The 26,110-nt window shown below is 48.9% G+C and overlaps 1 protein-coding gene across 1 annotated transcript; it reads right to left on the bottom strand.

Moving 5' to 3' along the window:
* Positions 1-1,212: 1,212 nt before the first annotated feature.
* LOC128933088 (alpha-2-macroglobulin-like protein 1) lies at positions 1,213-22,898 on the bottom strand. The gene is given in 34 exon segments (XM_054269960.1): positions 1,213-1,253; positions 1,380-1,482; positions 1,826-1,894; positions 2,622-2,712; positions 3,017-3,141; positions 3,246-3,461; positions 3,589-3,803; positions 4,185-4,347; positions 4,724-4,798; positions 5,011-5,167; positions 5,934-6,015; positions 6,155-6,331; positions 7,292-7,375; positions 8,004-8,058; positions 8,522-8,643; positions 9,208-9,334; positions 9,447-9,672; positions 10,182-10,296; positions 11,072-11,156; positions 11,726-11,878; positions 12,120-12,269; positions 12,551-12,746; positions 13,068-13,135; positions 14,241-14,408; positions 14,910-15,019; positions 15,402-15,516; positions 15,829-15,940; positions 17,192-17,276; positions 17,675-17,846; positions 18,330-18,350; positions 20,391-20,443; positions 20,976-21,138; positions 22,057-22,240; positions 22,840-22,898. Coding segments are annotated over 34 exon segments (4,137 nt in total).
* Between the last annotated feature and the right edge of the window lie 3,212 nt (positions 22,899-26,110).

Here is a 26,110-nt window from a genome sequence, read left to right on the forward strand (position 1 = left end):
AGTTTCACATCCCTCCAGCCCTGTGCACACAGCGTGCCATGCTCATCTTTACTGCAGGGCCAGGCCAGGTTTCAGTGCCAAGCCTTTTTCCATCTCAGCCTGGCTTCTGATCCACACTAGGGAATGGACACCTGCCCATCCTCTTTCCAGGCTGAGCAAAGACAAAGCATAAGCTTGACCAATGCCTACCCCTGCTCTAAACTTTCACTTGCACCTGTGTGCTTTCCTGCCCACAGCCCACAAGAGAGGGAAAACCACCTGCTGCATGAATCACCTGTAGGGAGGCACACAGCCCTGTCCTGGGATGTCTGCCACAGGTTTCACACCCTTACCAGAGATTGTGACATAAGCTTTGTATAGATAAAGTGAGAGAGAATCTTAGGTCATAAAACATTCTGAGGTGGAAGGGACCCACAAGGATCACCCAGCTCCTGTCTCTGCACAGGACAGCCCCAAGAGTCACACCATGTGCCTCACAGCGTTGTCCAAATGCTTCTTGAACTCCATCAGTTTTGGTGCTGTAACTGCTTCCCAGGGAAACCTATTCCAGTGCCCAAACACCCTCTGGGTGATAAGAGCTCTGTCCTTATTGGCCTGACAGTGCCATTCAGCCACAAGGTACAAAAAAGGCCCCTAAGTTCCCAGTAGTTAGTTTTAATACTTCATGAACTCTTTTTTTTTTTTTGTCCTCTATTGTCTTCACAGGAACAAGGATAGATCCCTCCTCTGCAGACTCTCCCATCAGTCCTTTGCCACCCCTGCCAACTGTCACCTCATGGAGATACGAAGAAAAGAGAAAATGCTTGGAATTTCCTGCTGAGCAGTTAGTTCCTGGAAGGCTCAGACTGTGTGTGGCATCTTATTAAAAGTAGAAGACTAGAACTGTCTGATTGAATGATTATTCAGGTTTACTGTTTTTCTCCCAAGCCAGGAAAATTACATTTAAGAGCAGCAGGGAAAAATAAATTCTCTACCTCTGCTCATGTACAAAACTCTGCCCCTCCAGGTGCAGACATGCACAGGAGGAGATAGAGCATTAAAATAACCTGATCCATAGACCTAGAAACAGATACTTCATGTTTCTAGCTGGGTACATATTCCCCACTGCTTACCATTCCCCTTCCTGTCTTTGCTTATATTCCATGTTTCCTGCCCAAGACCCACCATTTCCTCATGCCACTGTTGGTGTCACACAGGAACTTGCTGCCTACCTCAACTACAGACAGCCCTGTATTCAGCCAAGGCTCGCTCCTCTGCAAAAGGAAATGAGGAAGGTGATTACACATGGATGCACACAGAGAAGGCTGCATGTCTCTTCCCAGCCAGAGAATCAGGAACCCACCTCCCCACCCCCAAATAATAGGAAATCTGCAACGCACCTGGCTGGTAGTAATCATAGATTTTGATGCTGGCTGGTTTCAAGTTCTTCACCTGAATTACTTGTTCCAGTTGCAGAGTGAAAGTCTGAGATTCATCATTGAGCTAGTGGAGATGGAAGGAAATTAGCAAGGAATGGGGAGAAAAGTCACAGCATCTTCATCTTCCCTGATTTGAATGTTTTCCTGCACCACATTTCTCCAATCCATTAGAGACTCTAGACTTTAAAATGGAGTATTGTGTGAGGGATAGCACACAGTATTGTGCTAGGAGTTTTCACAGTATTGTGTAGGAATATTCTAATCCAATGACAATGAAATTGGGCCAACTTCCTCTGCCCCCAATTCTACCAGTGCTCTTTTTCTTACCTAGACCAGCCTCAGGCTTCTCACACAGCTCCTTGTCCTCTGACCTTTTGCTCTCACCAAACGCTTTTGTTCTCACTTACCTTCTCCAGATAAATGTAGACCACATTAGCTTTCACTTCTATTTTCTTAACAATGGTTCTGTTCTCCAGCTAGGATAGGAAACAACAAAGGAATGAAATTTGTGAGCATTTTCCTTAGGCATTCCTGACCTGAGAGAGCCAGTGTTTTACGGAGGGAAGGTATAGACTCTGGACTCTGTGTGGAACTGTGCATTTTTCAGTGGTTTTATCTTTGCTAGTCTCTCTTGGACATCCCTTGTGAGCATCTCATGTGTGAACCCCATTGACCCTGCCCAGGGCAGAGAAATCTCCCCCTCTGGAGACCAAAGGCTGTGTGAGTAGTATGTACGACTGTTAGGTTGGTGAGCAGATGGGTGCAGGCACCAGTAGAGGTTCTTATTTCATCTCACTGAGTCTTCAACTGCTTTTAAAGACCTGCATGAGGGCTGTGATTTAATTTATGATTTAATTGGAAAACAAAAGAATCTTTTTAGCTAGAGCTAGAGTATCTCTGAGAAATCCTGTCTTAGACTTTCTGACAAACAGATCCTGGTGTCAGCACACCCAGCAGTACACCTTGTTTCTGGCCCAAGTCCAAATACTGCCAGTGGGAGAAGCTGAACCACCGATGATCTCCCTTGTGGGGGCTGTAGGAAAACAGGAAGTTTTGGTGCAATTGCAACAGCAAAGGTTGCAATTGCACCAAAATTAGCTACAAGTTTAGCTACTGCCTGGCCCGAAATGAACAATTCTCAACAGCAGCAAGCAGGCAGGATCCATTTACCACAGCTGGGTTTTTTTATTCCAAAGTTCTTACCAACATTCTGGATCTGGAAGTCACGATGAATCCGGATAGCAGGGAGACCTCTATGATCACCATGTTGGATGTGACTCTGCTCCCGATGTAGCTGGAGAAGAAAAAGCAGACAGAGGGTCTGACTCTGTGAGGACAGTGCCCTCCCAGCCCCTCTTCCCTCCAGTATCACGCCCTGAGCCAGGTGTCCCATGTGGGACTGGGGCCATGGCAGCCACTACTCCCTCTCACAGGAGTTAGCCAGCACCTTCCCCTCCAAGCCTTCCACCTGTCCGATTCTCCCTCCATCCTGTTCACCCCAAGGGCCGGGTCTCTCCATCAGAGCCCTGAGACCCTCCTGGCTGCAGTCCCCAGGCTCACTCCATCTTGCCGGAGCAGGAAGCAGCCCTTGGAGTCACCTGGTGAGGATGCGGACGGTGAGGAGGCGCGGGTTCGCCTGGCTGCAGTTGTTCAGCTCCGTGCTGACACGCAGCGTGAAGGTCACGGGAGTCCGTGGGGAAAGCTCGTGGTACCTCAGCACTGTCTGCAGGATAAGGGCCAGGAGCAGAAAACACAGGCCAGGCATGATCTCATGCAGGAGAAAAGAGGCAGAGTCCTCCCTTCCCCACGCTCATCCCACCTGCTCACCTGAGCCAAGACGCAGCCGCTGCCGTGGGCCTGCAGCAGGAGCTGCCCCGGGATCTCCACCAGGGCCGCCTGCTGCACCAGCAGCCGCCTCTGCCGGCTCACCGGGAACGCCTTCCCAAAGGCCCTCTGGGACCGCACCCTCAGCACGGCCTGCCCCGAGGTGCTGAACGCCCTCGCTGCGTACTTCGCTAAGGCTTGCAAGGCAACAGCCGTGTCCTGCAGAGGGAGAGACGGCTCCTCTGAAGGCACCAGCCGTAATGGCACCGGCTTGGAACAGGAATTCCTCGACAGGACTTGTGCTGCCAGGCTAGGCCATAAAAGGCTCCACAGGAGCTGCTGTTACCTGGGTGGAGGCAAAGCCCCCGTGGGCATTTTGCTGCCGGGTCAGCCAGGCCACAATGGCAGCTGCAGTTGTCATGTCACCGGCGTGCACGCGGGCCTTGGACAGGTACGCCAGGAGCACGTAGGCTGTCAGCTCTATGTCCACTGACTGCGTGCCAGGCCAGAAGTCTGTGGAGGCTGGAGAGCTTGGCTTGGGGCTCCAGTGGATTTGTCCTCCTGCAGAAGGAAAAGGATTATGAAGGCTATTGAGGGAGGGCATAATTTGGGTTTTGGAGGAAACAAACCCCACAGTGCTTTCAGGGCTCCTTCAGTACATTCCCTATACTCAGGCCAGGATTGCTTTCTTGAATTTATTCTCTAAGGCTTCACCTCATTTTAGCTGACAGACTTCTACCTCCTCCCTCAAAGGGATCCTGAAATCCTCCAGTTTGAGGAAACTATTTCTAAGTCATTCTCACAGTTTGTGAAATACCTTACTGTATTTTCAGTAACACAATGCAGTTACTGCACAAATACAAGGAGTATCTATAAATACATGTATAATTTTCAACTGCTGTAGCTGGGCACACATTGGTCCGGAATCCCAGCAGGCAGCACCTGATTTGATGGCCTGTTCCTCCAGTTTGTACAGCAGCTCCTGGGTTGTCTCATAGTCCCCAGCCAGGGCAAAAGCATAGGCCAGCAAGGCTTCTGTGTAGATGTTGGTGATGTTGTGAACCACCTTCTGCAGGCAGCGGAGAGTAGTCTGCATCAGCTTGGCCTGTGTTGGGAGGAGACAACGTGCCAAACTCTGACAGGGGTGAAATAGGGGGCTAGGAGCCACACTATGTCTTCCCAACATAGCTCCAAAGAAAACAAATAATTTACAGACTGTTTCAGAAAACAGGCAGTGCAGCCCTGATGTGCACTGGGAGCCATTCCCACCAAGCACTATACTGCATCAGGCCAGTTTCACAACACTCACTGGCTCTTTTGAGGAATGACTTCATTTGACCAAACATTGACTCATTCCCAGAAGCTCCCTCCCAGTTCATGGCCTGGAGAAGACCAGAATCACCAGCTGGCACACCCCCGTGGTGTTGCCCAGGAGAGCAGGAGGGAGCAGGAGGGAGCAGGAGGGAGCAGAGCATGCTCACCTGCAGGGGCAGACCCATTTCCAGCAGTGCTGCAGCGACATAGGCCCCCAGAGAGACTTCATCATCCATGCTGCCCTGTGAGGGGAACACATCTTTCACTCTTACAGGGTGTTAGGAGGGCCCACTCCTCAGAAGGAAAAGCATTCCTCTCATGTTTCCCCTCTCTTTAGGGCTTGCACAGGTTGCAGAATTACTTTCTAGGATCCTTTGGGATCCCACAATCTTCTGCTGTCAAAAATCTCTCCAGGCATTTCCCAGCAGTGCTACCTGCCCTGGCCCACCATTACCTTTAGGGAGGAGTGGAAAAAGTTCCCTTTGGTGGCAAAGCAGCCACTGGGGAGCTGGTTTTGCTCTAGCCAGCGCAGGGCATCCTGGATGTTCTTGTCATCTACGTAGATGTATTTTCTGGCTTGGCCAAAATTCTTGAGTACAAAAGCTGTCAACCTAGGAAGAGGATGAGTTGTGAGAAAAAGAGGCAAGCAAACAAAAAAAAAAAAGCAAAGAGAAAGTCAGAGGTCTCCTGGCACTTGCCCCTGAACTAGTGACATAGTGGGGGTACAAAAAAAGAGTAATTTTCAAAAAGAAAGTCAATCTAAAAGTGTAAATGGTCCACAGGACTCACCCCAATGGCTCCTCTCCCTGCTTCTGTCTCCACAGATATATTACTTGCATACTACTTAGTACTTTACCCAGTAATTTCACCCTCCCACTCCTTCTACTTTTACCTGTTCCACTTCATGTCCTCCAAATCACTGAGACAATCTGGAATTCTCCCTTTTCTTCCTCCCTTCTTTTCTCCATTCATCTTAGCTAAGCACCATAGGTGTAAGTTGTGCCAAGGCAGCTCCCCTCCACTCACTGAGGAGAGGATTTTTTATAGATCTCACCTGATTTTTTTCCAGACATGTGTACCCCTCTTGGCTGCCAGGTCATCAGCAGCATGACCTGATGTTGTCTGTGGGCCAACAGCAGGGGCATAGAGACAAAGAAAAAGATCTTTCATTCCCTGGGACCACATCTTTGCTGTTCCACTTTCCCAAAAACTCTGCTGCCCTTCCTGACTGCTTTTTCAAGTGGCTCAGGTGCCTCAGACTGTCCCTGTCAGAGAGTTCCTTCTGTCTCCATCCCAAAGAAGGAACATCTTGTCAGCTTCCTCAGATCCATGAGGTGCTCTAACCCATCAGAAGTGAGGGATGTTTGCAGCGCTTACCAAGTGTTTCCTTCTCCATCCTTCTGCCCAAAGAAGCTGTAGGAGCCATCCCTGTGCTTGTACAGAAGTTGTGTCTGATACCCTGGGGAGATGGGAACAGTGATTAATGTGGCACAGTAACACAGAGGGGACAGTGCTGACAGAGTGGGCGAAGGGCAAGAGTTCCTGGTGTGCTGGACACAGGGGAAGACAGAGGGGCAGGGTGGCTCTGTTGCACTCACCATTGCGCAGGAATCCTGCTGCCCTGGCCTTGATCTCAGGGCTCAGCTGCCTCGTCCTCTCCAGGTACTGCAGCACATAGACAACGGGGGCAAACAGCACCATGTTCTGCTCCCCACAGCCGCGGGGCAGCTGCACCAGGTGGTCCAGGTTCTGCAGTGCCAACCCCATGAGGTCACCTATCCAAGGGTGCAAAAAACAAAGACAGTGTAAATATTATTTGAGGTGCCTTTTCAGCCAGGCCAGGGGTAACAGTGCTTTATCTCAGCAGGGAGAAAGCACCGGAGAAAGGAGGAAAGAGAAGTAAACAACTGAGTGCAAGATGGAGAGTGGTGACTGTTTTGCCTCTTTCCAGCTTGGCATCATGACAACTCTATGGAGTCCCCAGAGATAAGTTCCCCTTATCAGCTTTTGCATTCTGAAGAGCTCCAGCTATAACAAATACTGTTTGTAAAGGGCTGTCAGCAAGCTGCACCTGCTCAGTCTGTGTCATATAGACAAGCAAATGTAGCAGCACTCAGGGAAAGGCTGAAATGCCAGGTCTTTAGCCAGGCCTGTTCTACCTGGCCATATGTCAAGCATGAAAATGTGAAGAAGCCAGCAGGGGTGCTAGTCAGATAGTGTGAGGGTGTCCATACATCCTCCAGCCAGTCAGAAAAGCCTTGTGTTTTCCTCTGTTGGAGTTCTGTTGCACAGTATTTATGGCTACTTATGCCAGGCCTGGCTTCATACCAGTCTGGCCTGCAAAACAAATAGATGTATTTAATGGTAGGTATGGCCAGTCCCAGTACCCTCTCCAAAGTGCTCATTTGCAGCTTTATAATGCTAAGAAAGATTTCTTCTCTCCAGGACCTTCTGCTGTAGCATGGTTTTGAGCTTTACTGTTTGTATCTACACAGAAATAGCCAAGGTCCAAAGTCTCTGCTCCAAAATCCTAGCTAGAAAAAGAAGGATTATTCTCCTGTGCAGATTACTCTTCCATTAAAGCCAAAAATCTGAAAGCTTGGTGTTTACAGGGAATAGAAACACAGCATCCTCTCTTCTGGGCAGTTTCATGCCAAGTGGATCCTCTGACACCAAGTTAAGCCTTGCTCTGACACAGACCAGCACTCTGTGAGCCCACAGTAGAAGTCACTCACCTGTGATGGAAATGGAAGCCCTGGCAGAAGCCTTGACTACATTGTCAGGGAGGCGAAGGGACACGGGTTCTTCAGCCACGTTTCCTGAGAAGAGCAGGATAAAAGGTGTAGCATGAAAAACCAAGCCAAAAGCCCCTAACTGGAGAGACAAGACTTGCCCAACTAAGTGGGACACTGCCTACATCCTGCTCACACTGACTGTCCTGGTCTTTGCACCGAGTGCATTGCCTGGAATCTTTTCAGATTAGGCCATACATGAGAGCTGCTGGTGGGGCCAAGGGCCCACCAAGCTTCACTTCAGCTCAATTCACTGCACTTCAGGAGGCTCAGACAAATCACAGCTGGACATCACTCAAGGGAGGACATCCTGGCAAGAAGCACAGTGCTGCAGGGCTGGGCTGGGAGGGTTGGAGCACCTCTCACTGGTGTTCCTCAAGCCCCAGGAACATCTCAGAGTCGCACTGTGGGAAGGAGACTACAGAGCAGGATTTTGCCACTTATACTCAGCAGCAAATACATGTAGGACAGTGCATGTGGGAGTAATATTTCTTATTCATTCGTGGCTGATAGGAAGTGAAATTTCCTATGTGAAAAATAATTTCAAAACATTCTGTCATGAGCCCTCCCACAGTTTAGTTCTACTTTCAGGTATATTTATTTCAGGCTGCAGAAGCCATTGAGGCTGTGCACATACCTCGTCTCAGGCACATACCTCCTCTTGGGCACAGAAGGGAGCTGTAGGACTTCTCCACTAACACACCCTCTGGCTGCCAGGGCACAAACATGCATGTGGGACAGGAGAAACAAAAATACACATAAAATTCCCAAATGACACCAACATTTCAGAGAAAGTTCAAGTCTGAATTCAGAGGTCAGGGACTCCACCCTCCTCCTTTTTGGCAGGTCTGCCTGCTTCACTGCTCAAAGGATCAAAAGCTAGCCCGAGGGACAGGGCTCTCTGGCCAGTGAGCACATACAAAAGCTCAGGTACAGCATGAAAAGCAGGGAAAGGTACAGGGAGAACACAGACATGGGAATGCAGCTCAAGAAAGAGTACTGCAAGAACAGGCTTGGCTAGGTCCTGGGAGAAATAAAGTGAACTAAGACACAGCTTTGGTATGCTATTGCTGGCCAAAATCTGAGGTGATAAAACTATTTAGCCCACGTCAGGCTGCCTTCCCCCTTGGGCAGGGATATCATAGACAGAAATGCAGCTATTCTTGTACTGACCTGGACCAGCAAGTGTTTGGTCAGTGTGTGTCTCCCCCTCACGGCAGCTGGCAAGGGCTTCCTGCCCCCACACCGTGACGTGGGGTCCAGCACCTCTGTCCTCACTGAGATGTTCAGAGTCCCTAGCAAATAAATTCAACAGAGTCCTTTTCTTATACCTGCGGCCAAATGGAGTAAACTTTCTTTAACCCATAGTGACCTGAAATGCTTTGGGTTGTTGGGCTTCATGGCCTCGGTGGTTTGGCCAGTAAAGGTGAGCCAGCCAGTGCTGACAGCTTGTTTAGACACCCTGAGCATGAGGAAACTCAGTAATATCTCCCCAGCAGTGACTTCACTGCACTGCAATATGATTTGAACAACAGAGGGTCCAGCAACCCTCAGAGCCCAGCATGCCCTTCCCATTGCATATGAAGCACAGGACCAGCAATACAAAATTCCCCCACCCACATCCACACAGCCTCCTCCTCCCCAGCTGGCCCCACATCCCTCTCTTCAGGAGTTTCTGCCCTCTCTCATGAGTCTGTCTAAGAAGAGAGAAAGAAAGCAAACAGAATGGATTGCATGTTTGCACCATTAAGGACAGACTTCAGGATCCAGAGGAGACCTGGCTCTGCCAGCTTCTCTGGGCCTCCCACACTCTTTCAGTTTTAGGGTTCCCCATCACCAGTCCCTTTTTGCTGCTATACCCAGTTGGACTGCTGTCACATTCCACGTGAAGGTCTTGGACTCCTCTGCACACAGACACTCCTTGTCCCTGCAAGTCAGACATGGCTCCACCTGGAAGTCTGAGGATTTAGCCAGGGCCACCTGGATCTGCGGGAATGACAGATGCAGGTGAGTGACTGGGCAGCTCAGATGACATGGCTTGGCACCATGAGTTCTGAAACTGGAGGGCAGAGTAGGCCTGTCCCACACAGTGACACACCTGCATGCACTGCTGCAGGTAGCTGAAGACAGTGGCTTTCATCAGGAAGGTCTCTCCACGGATGACGGAATATGGCAGCGTCATGTCCACAAAGAAGGGCTGAACTGTTCTGAGGCTCATGGCTGGGGCAAGGCCAAACCCCCTCCCAGCCAAGCAGAACATCTTGACTTTCCACTCTGCAGCAGCAGCAGGTGCTGTGACTGAGACATTCCTGCTGCCATTGGAGCTGGGAGGAAGAGAGAACTTGCCTGAAGAGATTTATCTGCTATGGGAGAGGGAAGGAGGTGCAATGAGGAGTGCTCATGGCCCTGCTAAGGGAGGTGACACAGGTCCTCATGCTTGGATCAACTTCTGCTGTATTGCCAATAACTTTTGCTCCAGTGGCTCACAGCAAGGCACTTCTCAGCAATTTTTTCCCCAGAGCCATAAACCCTCTTTAAATGCCATCAGTAAAGGCTTTATGTCCTTCTTCTGAGCAAGACACTGCCCAAGCGTTCCAGCTCTGTACACTCATGGTGGTTTGGTGTGGAAGTGTACTCCTGTTCCTTAAATCTGTGTACACTTCAGTTCTGCACCTCAAAGTCTACTAGTTTGACACTCTACAAATGCAGGGAAGAGCCCCATAATTTGCATGCAGAGGTCTCTTTGCACCTCTTTTACACAAACTCAAGGCAACCAAGTCTCCACAGCAAAGGGTCATCCTTCTGTCCATTTGTAAAGTCAGAAATCACTTACCCAACAGAGTACAGATTCCAGATCCAAGTTTCAGGAAAATAGTGGTGAGATCTTCTGTGAGCCGTAAATTGGGGTTGTTCCTCATTGATTCTTTGGTCTTCTGTAGAAGGCACCCCTGAAGGAAAGAGCAAAGAGTCCCACCAGAGTGGGAGAGGTGAATCCTGCCAACCATAGACAGTCTTGCAGTGGGGCTGGAGGCAAAGCAAGCAGTAAGAGAGACATGGGAGAGTCTGGCAGAGGAAAGCACAAGGGACTGGACTGACTTCATGGGAGAGATTAGAAATGAAGGGAAAAGAGTGATAGCAGGAGAAGCAGCTTGCAGTGAGCTGATTGCAAGATTTCCAAGACTTGGTTAGACAAAGTCCTTTCCTGATGTGACCCAGAGATTTTGCTTAAGAGACTGAGAACCTCCAGAGAGCCATTTTAACCAACACTTCTATAATTCTGTGAGTACTAGAACTGTTTGCTTGCTGCACAAAGCTCAATGCAAAGCAAGCAATGGTTTAAACAGAGGCAGGCACATGAGCCAGCTTAGTACAGTTATCAAGTGCAAACTAAGACACAGAGGAAGAACATGAGGCTGTCTCTGTGGCTACCAATGGGGACAGAAGCTGGGTCTCAGTACAGCCTGAGGATTGGGAATAGACACTGGGAAACAGATCCTGGGCCCTGCTTGGGTTTGTCTGTGAGGAAAAGGAGTGTCATCCTTTAGTGTCAGGGATCATCCAGGTAGTGATGTTCTTCAGAGCCCTTTTTTATGGGGACTGGGTCACTCCTACTAAGTCTGGTGGACTGTGGCAGCAGCACCCAGTACTCCTAAGAGAGACAATATTCACTACCAACAAACCCCAAAGAGCTCATGTCCCAGGTAGGCTCAAAGTGCAGCTCACCTATGATTGGCCTCCTATCCATCCGACGGGAGCATTGAGAGGGCTTCTTGATTACAAGGTTTGAGAAGACTTTCAGTCCCATGTTCTATTAGGAAAAGAGGAAGAGCAGGGGAGGCAAAAAAGCATCTGTGAGTGGGGAAGACTGACTGCTGCTCTTCAAATTACTCTGGAAAAACAGAGACAATGCAGTGCCCAGGCAGCCCAGAGCAGCACTGGCCCAAGCAGACACAGTGCTGAGGGAAGCATGAAGGAGATCTGCCTGGGACCTGCCCAAAATAGTGGCAAAAAGCCGCTAACAACTAAGCCATGGCAACAACCCATGGTCTAATGCTTGGGATTGGTCCCTGTCTCTCTTTTTTCTAATACTGTAGACTAACAGTACACAGCCCAGGAACTCATTCCTCATTCCCATTCAAGTAAAAAAAAATGGAGTTTGATGGTCCAAGATTTCATCACCTTGCTTTGTGCACATGTGGAGGGAAATATGGATATTCCTACTCAATGGGGTTGTACACCTTTTGAGACAACACAGTTCAGTCAGGGCAGACAGCAGGGTCAGTCTAGAGGAGGAAAAGCCTCTCAGACTGCTTGGGGAGAAAATACCTCTGATGTTCATAATTGCACCAGCTCTGGGAAACATCATGAGGTGATTACCCGGAAGAGGTTGAAGATGTCAGGCTGAAAGGAATGCTGTGGCCTTCCTCCTAGCAGAGACGACAAGGACTGAGGCTGCGCACAGCGATCTGGATGCTCTTCTACTTGGGCAGGGTATCCATGTCGGTAGGCAGCAGGGAACAAACTATAGACCTAGGCAAACTCACAGGCAGGGAAGGATTGGGCAAGGAGCAGATACCTCCAGATGCTTCACTCCATCCTCCCCTAGCATGCACATCAGTTCCTGTCCTTCTTCCCAGGCAGGCCCTGCTTTCTCCTTCACACACAGACCTCCTCATTCATTGGCCTCCAGCTCCCCTTGCCACAGCCCCTGCCTGCCTCGCCCAGCTCATCCATCACTCCTGAGGTTTTGCCTGGTTGCACTGACACTCACCATTTGGCTGGTCAGCTCATGGTCTGGTCTGGTGGAGAACATGTTTTCATCCACTGCCTGGACTGCACACAAGGAGCCAGGCGCTGCCTGCAGCTGGAGCTGCACTGCTGACCCTGCCTGGGCTTCTTTACCTGGGAATCCTACCTTGACCTGGAGCAACACACCAGGAAAGGAATATGAAAAAGAAAGAGGAGTGAGGAGGATGACAGACAGATGGCACAGGCAGAAAGAGGAAGACTGGCATCTCCCCTGCTCAGCCACTGCTATCAGAAGTCGCTGCTGAAGCTTTCCTGGTCTCTGGGCACTGTGCTGCAGATACCCCTTCCATCTCTTCTGCCCAGTTCTCTCTTGGAAGGATCTGAGGGTCTCCTTCCCTCAAGCCTCCTGACTCTGTTCACCAGCTCTCCCCAAGCCACAGAGGTGAGTCTCACCTGGTTTTGGAAGCACAAGGCAACATCCAAGCGGATGCTGTCAGCTGTGACCCCTCCGTTGGGGAAGATGGAGTACACCACTAAGGAAGGTGACGGGGACAAATCGGCAGTGAAGGTCAAAGGGATGGAGAACGAGCCCTTCAGCACTGAAGAAGGAAAGGCAGAATATTTTCACCATAGGCCCACTGAGACCTCTCTTCCCTTCTTTTTGTGCTATATACTCTCAAAATGTCAAATCAATTCATGCTGCTGCACTGTCTGCCCTCTCCCTCCATTCTCTGACCCTATGTATTCCATCTTCCCCTACATCCTCCCAAGTCTCTCTTCCCATCATTTTTTCATTCTGTCTTTTTGCCCTCTTTCACATTTGACACAATTGCTTCTTCAGCCTGCCTCTGTCCTCTTTGCTGACTGCTCCAGAACTATAGATTGAAGAAATTTGGGAGAAACTCCAGCAATTCTCATGACCAACCTAGAAACCAACTGGGTGCAACCATTTCCACTTCCCTGCCATGACTTACTGTTCAGTTTCCCCATCTGGATAATCCTCTGGCCCCTGACAACAATTCCAGACTTGCCAGTGACCTGCAGGAGGAGGGACATAGGATGAGCAGATTGCTGTTTGCCACCAGAGTGCATCCACACTTACCTACATGCCTCTGGTTCTCAAAAGCAAAATAAAGCCCCCAAAATTAACTGTGGGGTCAGTCCAATCCCAGACTTGAGGAGATTTGCAGACATCACAGCTGGGAGGAGAGGCTTTAACACAGGAGTCTCTGGTCAAGTCTGTTCAGTGAGGACAATGTATGGGTAGTGGGTTCACTGCAGATTGGTGAGTGATAACTAAAGTGCTTCTCCTCTGGTAGGCTGGCCTCTGGAACACACCAAAATCCACTGAGCAGCTGTTTGATAACCAGAGTGGAAAAGGGATACTGCACCTGTTTTAAAGGGAGAATAAACTTCCAGCTGCAGCCTTGGCAGAGGCTAAGGGGGTGATGGGTTACAAAGACAGAAACCTCCTCCTATCCACGGAGGTGACTGGAACCCCAGCACCAGGATCACAGTGTGACCAGGCTGAGCCCTACCAGAGGTAGCATTCACCCAGTCCCCTGAGAACAAGGTTTAGCCTCTCCCTCCATGGATGATCTAAATTACATCCTCAGCTTTCCATTGAGGTCCGGTCCTGTCAGTGCCGCCTTTCCCCCCAGGTAGTCTACCACCCTTACTCACATAATATGCAAAACTTATACGGCTGGTGTCTTCTCCCAGGTCATCCCTGATGAGTGTGAAGGTCACCTGGACATTGTGCTTCAGCCCACAGGGCAGTGTTTCCATGGGTGGGTGTATGTCCAGGAAGCTCTTGGTTGTGACATGGAAGGGCTGCAGGTGATGGTAAGCATTCGTGTAAGGGAAGTCAGGCCTTCGAGGAGCGCGCATGAACTCCTCCAGAGTGAACCTCCCCTGGAAGGGCACAGAGACACACAGAAATGAGGAGTTCATGCTTCAGTGCTTTGTTAGGCTGCCATCAGCTTGGTTTGCAAACGCTGTTGGCTTGGTGCCTTCCAGCTGGCTCTCTGCAGAGCTGTGTGGTGAGCCCAGGCTGAGCTGGCAGGGGGGCTGCAGGGCAGAGGGGGGAGCACAGGGAGAGCTCAGGGACTCTCACTGTCCCATATGGAGAGGTGGTGTTTACCTCCAGAGAGACTGATGAGCTGTTCCAGGCAGTAGTGTCAAGGTTGAACGATGCTATTCCACTGTCATCTGTGATGTACGTTTTGATAAATCGACGCCTCATGAACCTTATCACAAGAAAAACTTTCCTGTTCTTCATACCAGTTCCATAGTGATCCTGAACCTTAATCTGGTGACAACAGGGTGAGGCAGGAAAGCCAAAGTCAGATGTTTCTTCCAAAGTCATACCCAAAACCTTCCTATCTCTGACAAGCATAGACCTTCCTGTGTAGGTCACCTACAGACTTCGGTCTGGCCCCAACAAGACAGGAGAATTGTACAACTCCCTCATCTCTGATATGAAGCTGAGCGTGGCTCACATCTGTCTGCTCCAAAAGGTGTGTGTGGCTAGAACATGAGGAGTTTCTCTCCTAGCCTACAGCTGAGACATCCTTGCATCCCAGCATCCCTGCTGAGACACCACTCATTGCTCTCAGCAGACACGGGAGGTGCAAACACAACAGGGAACCTGAAGTGCAGCAGCTGTAGCTACACTGTGAAGCAATGAGACACAGTGCAAGGTAAAGTACTCTGTCTGAGGAGCAGGAAATGCTTTGGGCCAGTTAGATTTACCACATGCCATATTCCTTGGCAAATGAAAGGGAGCAAAAAAGCAAGGGAAGAAAATCACCTTTCCCCTGTACGGTACTCCAGGGATGTAATATTCATTGGGTGTCTCAAATACTGCCCTGGCAGCTGTCCTGGAGATGAGGATTTGCCTGGAGGTGTTGATCTGCACCCCTGTTGAAATGCAGAGTGCAAGGGAAGCAGGATCAGCACCAGAGGTGACTACTGCACTGTAGTTTAATCTCACTTTGTTATTCCCAACCTTCTTAGCAGTGTCTGTAACTTCCTCCCCAAAACCAGCATACTTCATGGTTGGAGGCTCCTCCTGTGGCAGCTCCTTCTTTAGTTACGCTGTCTGCAAGCCTCGTGGACCCACACCACTCATCCAGCTCCCAGCCACTCCTCATCCTCCTGCTGCTGGCAGAGTAGCTCTCCACGTCCCATGATGATCCCAACAGCAGGGAAGAGGAGAGGGGGATGTGTGCCCTCTCTAATCCTCAAACCCCCAGAATGGGTCCTCTTGCCCCTGTTCTTTCCCTGCTGAGCCCCTGGGTACCTGTGCCCATCTCCATGAGAGAGGCTTCTGCATAAAGTTTGCTGTCTTCCTCGCTGGGAGTCAGATTGAAGATTGATGTGCTGACAGAAGGGGTGAAGCACCCATTGCTTGCTGTCTGCAATAGGGAATGACAGCTATTATTTGGGGCTGGGGAGAAGAGAAGGGGCCAGAAGTACAAGGGATTAGTCATTCTGTCATAACTATCAACTGCAACAAATAATAATGCAGAACTCGTGAAACACTGGAACATGTTCCCCAGGGAGGTGGTGGATGCTTCATTCCCAGAAACATTCAAGGTCAGACTGGAGCAGTTCAGCTCATTCAAGGTCAGACTGCTCTGAGCAGTTCATTCTGTTCACTCAGCCCTTGGCACTGCATCCTCTGTGGTGCTTCTTTAGAGCCCATATGCCTCCAGGGTTTTACTCACGGCACCACGGTATTCCCTGCAGATGTCCTTGCTGGCACTCTGGGGCCACCTCCTCACTTTCTGGCACAGAGCCACGCGCACGGTCCCTCGCACTGCTTTCCCAAAACTGTACCTGCAGGGAGAAGGCCACAGGAGCTTCTGGGCAGAGGCACTGCCTGCTCTGTCCAGCACATCACTCCACACATGTGCCTTTAGTGATGAAGGTCTTACTGCAGCTGGCAAGCAGGCAGGCACAAATTAAAATAAAGCACTTTGAGTACTTTGGGGGTGCAATAGTGTGGTCTGTCATCCAACAGATGCAGGAGTAAAGGAATAGATGCAGAAACAGGCAGGAGCAGACCCACAGCCTCTCCCACTTCCGGGCACTTGCTGTCCTGGAATTGCAGGCAGACACAGTGGTGGACCTGATTTATCCACCCAGTGAAGATATTAGTTTGGAGGGGAAAGCAGCAGAAATGGGTGTCCCTGCAGACAGCAAACTGCAGTAATAGAGCCACAGAGTGACCTCAGACTAGCCTCACTATGGGTTTATCTCATGATCAGGGCTCTTGTTTCCATCGTCAGACCTGCCCTGCTGATTTAGACTTTTAGGTATTTCCTCTGCCTGCTTTGCTGCCTTTTCTTGCTTTGACTCCTCTCTGACTTGCCCTTAGGAGCAATGCTCCCAACAGTATCAGTAAAAACTTGATGTCTGTGACCCATCCTGGTGATGTGGAGTGGTGTGCACTATTTACTACTACAGCCTCATATGACCTGATTGTAACTGTCCCAATTAATGAGAAATTATGTCAGACCAGTCAGTGGCAAAAGAGACACCAAAAGTCTCCAGACAATGCAGCCCCAAATACAAATGAGCTCACCAGATTTTGAGCTCACTGTCCTCCCTTCTTTGTGTTTATACTTTGTGTCAGAGGTTCTGCCCTCCTTCCCACCCTCATCTGCTCCCTTTTTGCTGATAACCACATAACTAGGGAAATTTATCTACTGCTTCTAAGGTAACAAGTTCACTAGCATATAAGTGAGAAGGAAAGGCATAAACTCCTAAAGAAATGCCAGCTCCTGCTCCTTTACCTCCACATGTCTGTCCCTTATCTGGTAAGTGTTTTTCCCACATGAGATCTTTCAATGCTGGACAGACACATCCTCCAGAGGAGGGTATCTGTGGCCTAGGGCAAGTCTCCCTATAGCTGGATGTTCTCTCTCCTGTGTAGCTTAACTCTTGAACTATTTGGGATTCTTCTAAAGGAATGGCTCTGTTTGACCCTTCTTGAGCCGCCTGTCTTTGATGGACTGAAGAGACAGGAGACATATGGAAGGAGAGACACAGTTTTGATGGAATCTTTCCCCTGAACATTCTCCTTACCTGCCACACACTTGCAGTGGGATGGTTTTATCTGAAGCATAAATCTGAGCTGGTCCCTCAAAGAAAACATCGAACTTTTGCAACACTGGAACAAAAACCTCAGAGTTATTCCACAAGGGCAGAAGACTACCTGGGCACAGGATCACAAAAGAGAAGAGTATGTTCCCATGAAGGAACATGCTAATGAGGTAAAAGCAAGTATTAATTAAAAACAGGGAAACCAAAGAAAGAATCCTTTTTTTTCCCCCAACAGTCTTGCAGAGGTCTTTAGTGTATTCTCAATCTGCCAGAAGGTACCTTCTCCAGAAATCTCCAGCACAATCTCCCTTGTGTTCATTTCTATATTGCCCATAAATTTGTGTTCAGTCATAGCTCTCAGTCAGTAAATCCCATTTTACAACATGTGGCTTTACATTGTTATACAGACAGACAAGCAACAAACAAGCATCAAACTTCTTCCATCCCTTTCTTCATTCTCCTTACCACGTTCCTTCACCTGAAAGGTGCTGGACTGGACTGAGCTGGACTTAAAGGACTGAGCACTGATGGTGTAAGTCCCCAGGGAGAGTTCATCAGCTAACTGGAAAGAGAGATCTGCAATGCCCTGTTTTGGTCTCACATCCAGCCACTGGCCGATGCGGTTTTGGTTCGGGTCCTGCAGTGCGAGGGAAGGAAAGAAGAGGCAGTCATCAGCAATGCTGGCTGTTCTCCACCCAGAGCCCACTGGATTCAAAGGCATGTCAGACATTTCAGAGGCTTTCACAGGCTCCTGCTGGTTTTAGCCCAGATGGTGATGCTGGAGCACCAACAGAGGTGAACCCAACCCACCCAGGTTTGCTCTGCTCTGCACAGCCATGGAAAAAGAAGGTATGGAAGGTTCTGACATTTAGACCCTCCAGCCTCCAGTAAAGATGGACTATAAAAATTTAGCTAAAGCCTGGCCTACATTCCTGAATGTAGAAATGGATGACGTCAAACCATTTGTATCATCAAGTCTTGTTAACAAGAAGCATTTGGACAGAAAATGTGCATGCATAGAGCCTAAGAAAAGCAACTTGAACCAGTAAGACAGCATCCTAGCCACTATCCATACTGAAATACCTTCCCTCATAACACCCGAGGAGTCTGGAACACCCACCTTGATTTCCACCATGGAGTACTGCAAAGCAAACAGACAGCACATCAAAAACTGTCATGACACAGCAACCTGCACATAAATTTCTCTTACCCACCCAGTCCCTGTGCTATGACCAACATTATGGTACAAGAAGCTTGATCCTACGGAAAGCAGGGCAGCTACTTTGCAATAGTAAGGAATAGTAAAAAATCTATGGTATTCTTCAGATTTGCTTTTTGATTCCTGAATATTTAAGATGCATTTTGGTAGGTATTTGACAATGATGAAATCTAGAATTTGCTCTAATAAAATGGGGAAGAGTTAGAAGACTTTTAAATATCATCATCCCAAGTTCACAAATATTAAATGGCCCCAGTTTTGTAATATATCCCAATAATTAGCAAAACTGCATCACCTATAGGAAGAATACTCAGAAAATCTTCCTTTAAAATCCCTGGCATAGGAGGTAAAGCTGGAAGTTATGAATTAATGCTGACTGCAGCTGACAGTAACAGGCAGAGACAAGAGAGGATACCCTTCAGCCCTTCTAGGGCCATTAATTCTCTGTTTGTCCTTATATCACTGCATCTATTATCCAAGAGGCAGTATTGGTGAAGAGTTTGGGATCACAACACATTAAGAGGGAGGAGCAGGGCTCGGGAGAGTAACCAGACTGTAAACATGCAATTGACATGTAATTCATATTATTCATCATTCTAAGCTTTCCACTCTGATAGAAAGCGTATCAGAGAACTCTGATACAAGTTATCAGAGGCAGCTCTGTTTTCACTGAAATAAAAAAAAAGTGCAGATTACCTTTCTGGTGAACACCACCCATATTAACTTCAACTCATCTATTTTACAAACTAGATATTATAGCTTCAGTGCTGCAGTGCACTCAAGCCTTTATAATAGCTTTGGCTAAACACAATCTCTTTGAATTTCCATCACAGCATAATTAACAGTTACAATGTTAATTTGTTTGTACTCACACACAGACATCAAGCCTTTACAGTCAAATATGTACATGAGCCAATTGTAGGCATGGAAGCAAATGTATTGTTTATACTTCATTATCTTATTAATATAAGGTATATGCCTTCCCTTTGGGGAGAAGAAAAGAGTGTTTGATCCTAGAACCTCACCAATAGCCCAAGAAAGAGGAAATTAAGTCAGTAATAAAGAAGCTGGAAGGATCTCTCCCTTTATTTTAGTCTAGAAGGATTTGGTCCAACTCCCCTAATGTGTGCCCTTCAGTATTTTAATTGTCATGGCATGAATTCCTGTTGGCTCTCCCTAAATTGCTTGAGGACTGAGGAGTGAAATGGCTATAGCTGCTGGCTGCAGATATAATTGCTTACTGAGGAATGGCGCTAGCCTTGCAGTTTCCTGGCCACCACATATGTAAGTCTCTGGCAACCTTTCACTCCCTTGACAAGGGGACAATGAGCTGCTGCCAGCAGCACGTCAGTATAATTTGGTTATACTGTTTTCTCTCATTTTTTCAATGATCACTTCCTGTGAATCCTTCCCCATATTAATTAGTTTTTCTTAAAATGTTGCAGTTTGCTTCAGGCTCTCCTGCCACCCTCAGGTGCCACACACTGCACAAATCACTGAGCTTTCCAGAGCTGTGGGAGGGGATCTTTGAGTCTTGTGATGTCTGTGCACAACTTTGTCTGATAATTATGCCCACAGTCAGCAACCCACAGACTGCTCCCCAGAAGCCCTGCCTGCTTTTTTGGCAAGGGCAGGTGCACTCAGGTAGCTCAGCTAGCTGGGAATGCTGGCACACTCCCCAAACACCATCCAACCCTCCCATCAACCAGCAGCAATCCTACAACAGCAACAGCAGAGCCATCAGCCAACAGGAATTGCTGTTCAAATTTGGTTTACTCAAGGGTTGGCATTGACCACCCTGGGTGCTGGGACTGTCCCAGAAAGTAGGGTGCCTCTCCTCGCCTTCCAAAGTCTCCAGGACACCTGCTGTTGTTGCTGTTTCTCCCTGGCATGGGGTTGGTAGAGGAAGCAGAACCACCTGAAGCCTGGAGACTTCCTTGCCTCCACTTAGACAGGCTTTACCTTGCTGTTAACAGGAACAAAATCTTCAGTCAGTGTCACAATCCTGAATTTCACTGGAGGGAGAAAATTGAGTAAAGCACATTACAGACAGAGTGTACATGGGAATGGACTTGCCCCACTCTTGTCTCACCCCAGAACCACAGCTCACACCCAGCCCTAGTGGCAGCCCCATGCCTGCCCTGCAGCCCCTCTCACCCTTTGCTCAGCCCCACTCACCTCTGCTTGCCCCAAGCACGTGGCAGCAGCACAGCTGCTTCACAATTGAGGGGTTTTCCATGGGCTACAGCCAGAGTTACCCTTACATTTCCTTGTCTGCAGTGTAGGCACACCAGTCCCACCTAGCCCTGGCCAAGGAGACCATGTTCAAGTCTGCTCCCTTTTCCAAGCCAGCTCTGCTCCTAGAGCATGTCAGGCCTCCCCTCCCAGGCCCCTCCTGCTGCCAAAACATGGGATCCCTCACTGCAGCTCTGTCCCCATGGAGGCCACATGGCACAAAGTGCTTAGCACTCCACTGACGGGAAATTGGGAACCAAGCCTGGGAGGTCAAGGCAGGACCACTGTCAGGGTGCTCTGTGCTTTGCTCACCTGTCTGTCCTGGATTGTAGATGGGCTTATCCATCTGAATGAAGGTGCCTGGTTCAGCCCTGCGGATCAGGACCCTTTTCTCTTCACTTGCACTGAAGTAGTGGCCATTGGAGATGTGCAGGTGCACAGTGGCCACCTCCTGGCTGCCTGCAGGTCGAGGCACCTGGGACACAGAACAGGAGAGCCATGAGGTTAGCAGGCATCAGAGCAGTGCTCTTCTGGCTTCAGCTGCACTGCAAGGCCAGACTCTTTGCCCTCTTACTCTGGAGGCCAGCACATGGTGTCCCCTCAGTGGCCAAAGGCTGTGTCTGTGGAAGCACAGAGAACAGGGCTTAGCAGCTGGGATGGATCTTGAACAAGAGAAAAAGGAGTCTGTTCTGACACAGAAAATTGTTTACTCCTTCGTGGGACCACTGTTAGAATCTGCATGGAGCAAGATGGAAAAGATTTAACTCAAGGGAAGAAAACATCTATGGTGATGAGAATTCCATTTTCTAGAGTGTGAGGGGCAGAGAGACTGAAATCCCATCTTATTATCAGTGCAAACTAAGAAAATAAGGATCATGAGTTTGGCAAATAAGAAAGATTTATGCTGAACTTGTGTGTACACCCTCCCATGTCTTTCCTAATCCTCCAGTACACTTTCAAGCCCAGAAAGAGAAGCTTGGAAAGAAGCAGACATGAGGGAAGCTGTCTGAGATGAGAGGTGTGACTCTTTCTGCATCACAGATTCACAAACAACACGCTGTGACATTGCATGCTCCTCAGGGGAGACAATAAGCTGCACGACTGCCACTTGGGTGCTTCTAAGCTATCCACCCTCCTCAGACCTTTGCTCCCTGGCCAGGCAGCCTTTCCCCAGTGTGCCAGCAGGATATCCCACAGGAAGAGTGCCATGCAGACGGACAAAGGCAAGGAGCAAAGCCACCAGGCTGCCACTAAACCCTCCCTGTGATTTTGCATTCACTTCTCTCCATGTCCCCTTATCTTCTGTCTTCCTCATTCTCTCTCTCTTTGGTGAGAGGCAAATGAGGAGGCTGTGAGCTGCCAGCAAGGGGTCCCTGCCAAGTATGTCTCTGACCTGGAATCTGGTGCACTCGAAGATCCAGTTGTTCCGGACGACCTTGCGGTAGAGGCTGAGGTTGCCAGATGGGTGCACAAGGGTTAAAGCCACACGAATAGGCTTTTCAGCCCCACGAAGGTCCAAGCATGCCCTCTGGAATGAGGGGTAGGGCAGGGCAGCTGGAATGATGATCAGGTACCTCCTGCAGTGGGGAAACAAGATATCATCACATCTCGGGAGCCCTCTCGCCCACTCTTGGCACTACAAGGCTGGCCTGAGGAAACAGGAGAGTTTGCCATCTCTCTGAGTCTAGGAGGTGCTGCTCTGCTGGGGAGACTGGGACAGATTGCCAGAGTGAGAACCTTGCACACGGGGATGGAAAGTATAGAGTTCATTTCAGATAAACACAAGATGAATACTTTCAGGTGACAGAACAGAATTTGCCCTTATTGCTTTGACATGGCTCCTCCACTACCCTGACAGCAGATTGGTTCCTGCTTATCCATCCCCTGCCTTGCAGCCGATTTCATTTGCCCTTCACTTTAATCTATATATTTCCCTTCACCCCACCTCATCCTGCACTCCTTCACTCTTGTTCCCACCACCAGTGCTCACCTAGTTCTTGTACTGCAGAGATGTCCATGGGAGAGGTTCCCACCTTCAGGAGGGCCCTGCATTCATAACAAGGCTCTGCACCCCACCCTCCTTCCAGGAGCTCACAGGGTCCCACACTCTCTCCCTGTTATCTTAGCCCCTCCCTCAGCATTCTTATCAATCACTAGATTTTTAACTGGCACTTACGGTTGTGCCACTATCCCCAGGGTGTAGAGCAGGCAGCTCAGGAGGAAGGGAGTCCACATTTTCATGGGAGAACCCCAAAGGAGTGGCTTCCTTGGGAGGGCTGCTCCTCTCCTTCCAAAGTCTCCAGAACACCTGCTGTTGTTGCTGTTTCTCCCAGGAAGCAGACACAAAGCCCCAAGGTTTCCTTCCCTCCACCTCTTTCCTGGATTTATAGTGCTGCAGGCACAGGGTTGTACCATCCAGGATGCTCCCCAGCCAATCCAAGTCCTTCTGGATTCTCTGGCCTCACTGCTCTCCTACTCCCCTGTGGATGGAGCAGCGTCATTCAGACAAATGTGCCTTTTATTTTGCCAACCAGCAGCTTGTTTCCTGCTCACTGCACTGCCCCTGCTCCCTGGGCCAGTTGCAGCCCAAGTCCCATTGTTTGGCCCCCAGCTGGATTGTCCCATGACCCCTTGGCATGTGCACCCAGCTGGAGCTCACTGTGAGCCCTTGTGGTAATACTGTCCCCAGGCTTGCTAAGTCTCTAGCACCCAAGGCAGGTCTCAGTCCTGAAATGGAGACCAGGCTTTGTACAAATTCAGTATATTTGCATAGCTCACTGCTCCCTCACAGAAGAGGAAAGCACAGGGAGCAGGCAGAGCTGGACTCCTCACTTTGCCTCTACCCTACAGACATTTCAGTTTGAAGAGAAAATTGAACAGCTGCAACTCACCCCAGCTGTATCACATTGCTCTGTGCTACAGTTCAAGGCCAACCTACTCACACCCTCACCAGCGGAGGAAATGAGGGTTAAGTATTGGTCAGACAGGTGAAAATCTGCATGGCTGAAGTCCTACAGGGTCTTGCCTAGCTACCAAAAGGCTGTGCTCGAGCCCTGGGTGATGGGAACACACACTATCTGGTTTGGGGCCTTCTTTCCACATGCTATTTTTATGTATGTTAGTCCACTGATTGTACTGAACTTTTCCCTGAGTATCTTACCATAATTGAAAGGAGAACTTGGTTCTTGAAATTATTCATTCTCAAAATAAGGAGTTTTTCAATTTTAGTATCAAGGTAATTTCATATCAAAATTCTTCAGTACCTAACTGAGCTCTTAAACATGTAGAGCCTGGTAATATCTTCCTTCGCTTTAGTACAGGCTGACCATGACAAGGAAACAGTTTTGGGGCTTTCTTTTACCCTCTCATGCACACACATGTAATGGGCAGATACAACTCCTCTCTCTCCCTTCCCTCTCTGTGGGCTTTGTTCAGGTCAGAGCTGCTGGTGCCAGCAGTTGAGAAAAATGCATAAATGCACCTGGACAAACAAGCAAACAAGAGCTGGAGCAAGAATGTGAATCATTCTGGCACTGAGCTGCCGTTCATTTCTTTCCATGGGTCTCAAAAAGTACAGGCAGTGCCTGTTGAACAATCCCAGCTGACATTTGTTTGTTCACAGCAGATCCACAGCAGTTCCAGGGGACAGCCAGATCCCTCAGAACAGCACAGGGGCTCACAATGACAAAGGGTGTCCTGACTCCTACTGCCTCCAGCAGCTGTTTTGTGAAAGCAGGCATGTAAACACCTCTGAGGTTCTGGGCTTGGCACTGATTGGAAAGCTACACTTGAGCACCCAATCCAGTCTAACTCCCAGTGAAACAGAATTAAATAAATGTAGGAGCCACAAAAACAAAGTGGCAGGCTTGGTGTGTGTGATTCACCTGCCTCAGTCCTATCTCCATCTCCTACTGCCAGCACAGTGACCAGCTGCCGGTGGGCAGGAGGCACTGGGGAAGGGAGCACCTCTTCGCAGGGCTCTGCAGCCCCCAGGACTTGGTGACAAGGCACACAGTATCTGGGTGCTGTCCTGTGTTGAGATCTTTCCCCAGCCCACAGATCCACTCATCAGCTGGCCCAGAGACAGGCAAGAGGCACATCCAGAGGTGATTTGTGTCCCTGGAAGCCAGCAGTTCTCAGTGCTCAAGCAGTGAGCTGATCACAAGCTAAACGGAAGGATGCACACCACCAAGCTCCAGCCTGAATAACCACTACCCCTCCATTTTGTGAAGAAAAAAAAAAAATGACTGGGACCTTTGACATCTGCTGCTCCAAGCAGAGAAGGGGATGTTTAAGCCAGAGAGATAAATAATAAATAGATGTGTTTTGTAGAAAAGTGGGTTTTTTTCCTGTCTAAATTCTCTTGGAAGACAGCCACCTCCTTCCAAATGCTCTCTAGTAGCCAGACAGGTATTACTGTCTGTAATACCATCACAGGTATTACTGTTTAAATCTCATAAAGAACATTTTAAAGGAACAGAAGAGTTGTTAAGAAAGTGGAATAAAAATAACAGTGGATATTGAGTCAAAAGTGACAGTATGTGTCATTTCTACCCAGAGTGTGTGTACACATAGGCATAGGAGTTGGGGGTTGTGTGTGTGTGACCTCCTTATGCAGTAAAGGGCTCCTGCATGAGCTACCCCTCATGGTGTCAGCAAGGGGTAGGTTGGATCCCTGTGTGTGTATAACCACCACAGGAGTTGTTTTCCCAATAATCCTCTGTACTAGAGATTTTTCTCAGACTGTGCTTTGCTAAGCTCTGCAAAACAGATTGTAAGGACGTGGTGGCATTGGCAGTGGTAGGTGGAGTTCCTCCCTCTCTGCAAGACTCCAAACTCTAGGCAGTGCACTCTCCAAATACCAGTAACAGCTGTAGGCCTGGCTGGCTCCAGTTCTGCTCTTTGGTATCAGCAAGGACAGAGTTTGCCAGTGGTAAAGGCAAAGGAGAGAGAAGACATTTGCAAAGAAAGCAGAAATATTTGCAAAGTGTTTTTTAAAAGTTTCAAAGAAAGTAAGTAAAAAATCTCTTCTGCAGAGTTGAGATCTGCATTGCTCATGGACTACTGAAGAAATTGAATAAAGAGAGGAGGAAAAGCACCTGTTTAAACAAAGGTGCAACATCAGCTCAGCCACTTCTGGTGCTGCACAAGGTATTGCTACCATCCAGCTGCTGCTGCTTTCATTCTAGCCCTGTTAAAGTGCACACGAAGCACAGAGCAGGCTGTCAGCAGCCTGCCTTGCTGGCACATCTCCTCAGTGTGTTCACTCTCAAACAAACAAACTTGCAATGCTCATGTCTTTGTCTCACAGACAGGACTTGCTGAATCTTCAGGATTACTCTGGAGCATCATAGTTAAAATTTAAAAACGCTTTCCAAATCCCTCCCATTAAAGCACCACAAATCCCAGCCTTGCTGCATGGTAGGGAGAGCTTTCAGGGCTGTAAC

Source organism: Melozone crissalis, unplaced genomic scaffold, assembly GCF_028551555.1.
Source record: "Melozone crissalis strain CALT ecotype California unplaced genomic scaffold, PUWL_Pcris_2 ptg000008l_1, whole genome shotgun sequence".
NCBI classification, from domain to species: domain Eukaryota; kingdom Metazoa; phylum Chordata; class Aves; order Passeriformes; family Passerellidae; genus Melozone; species Melozone crissalis.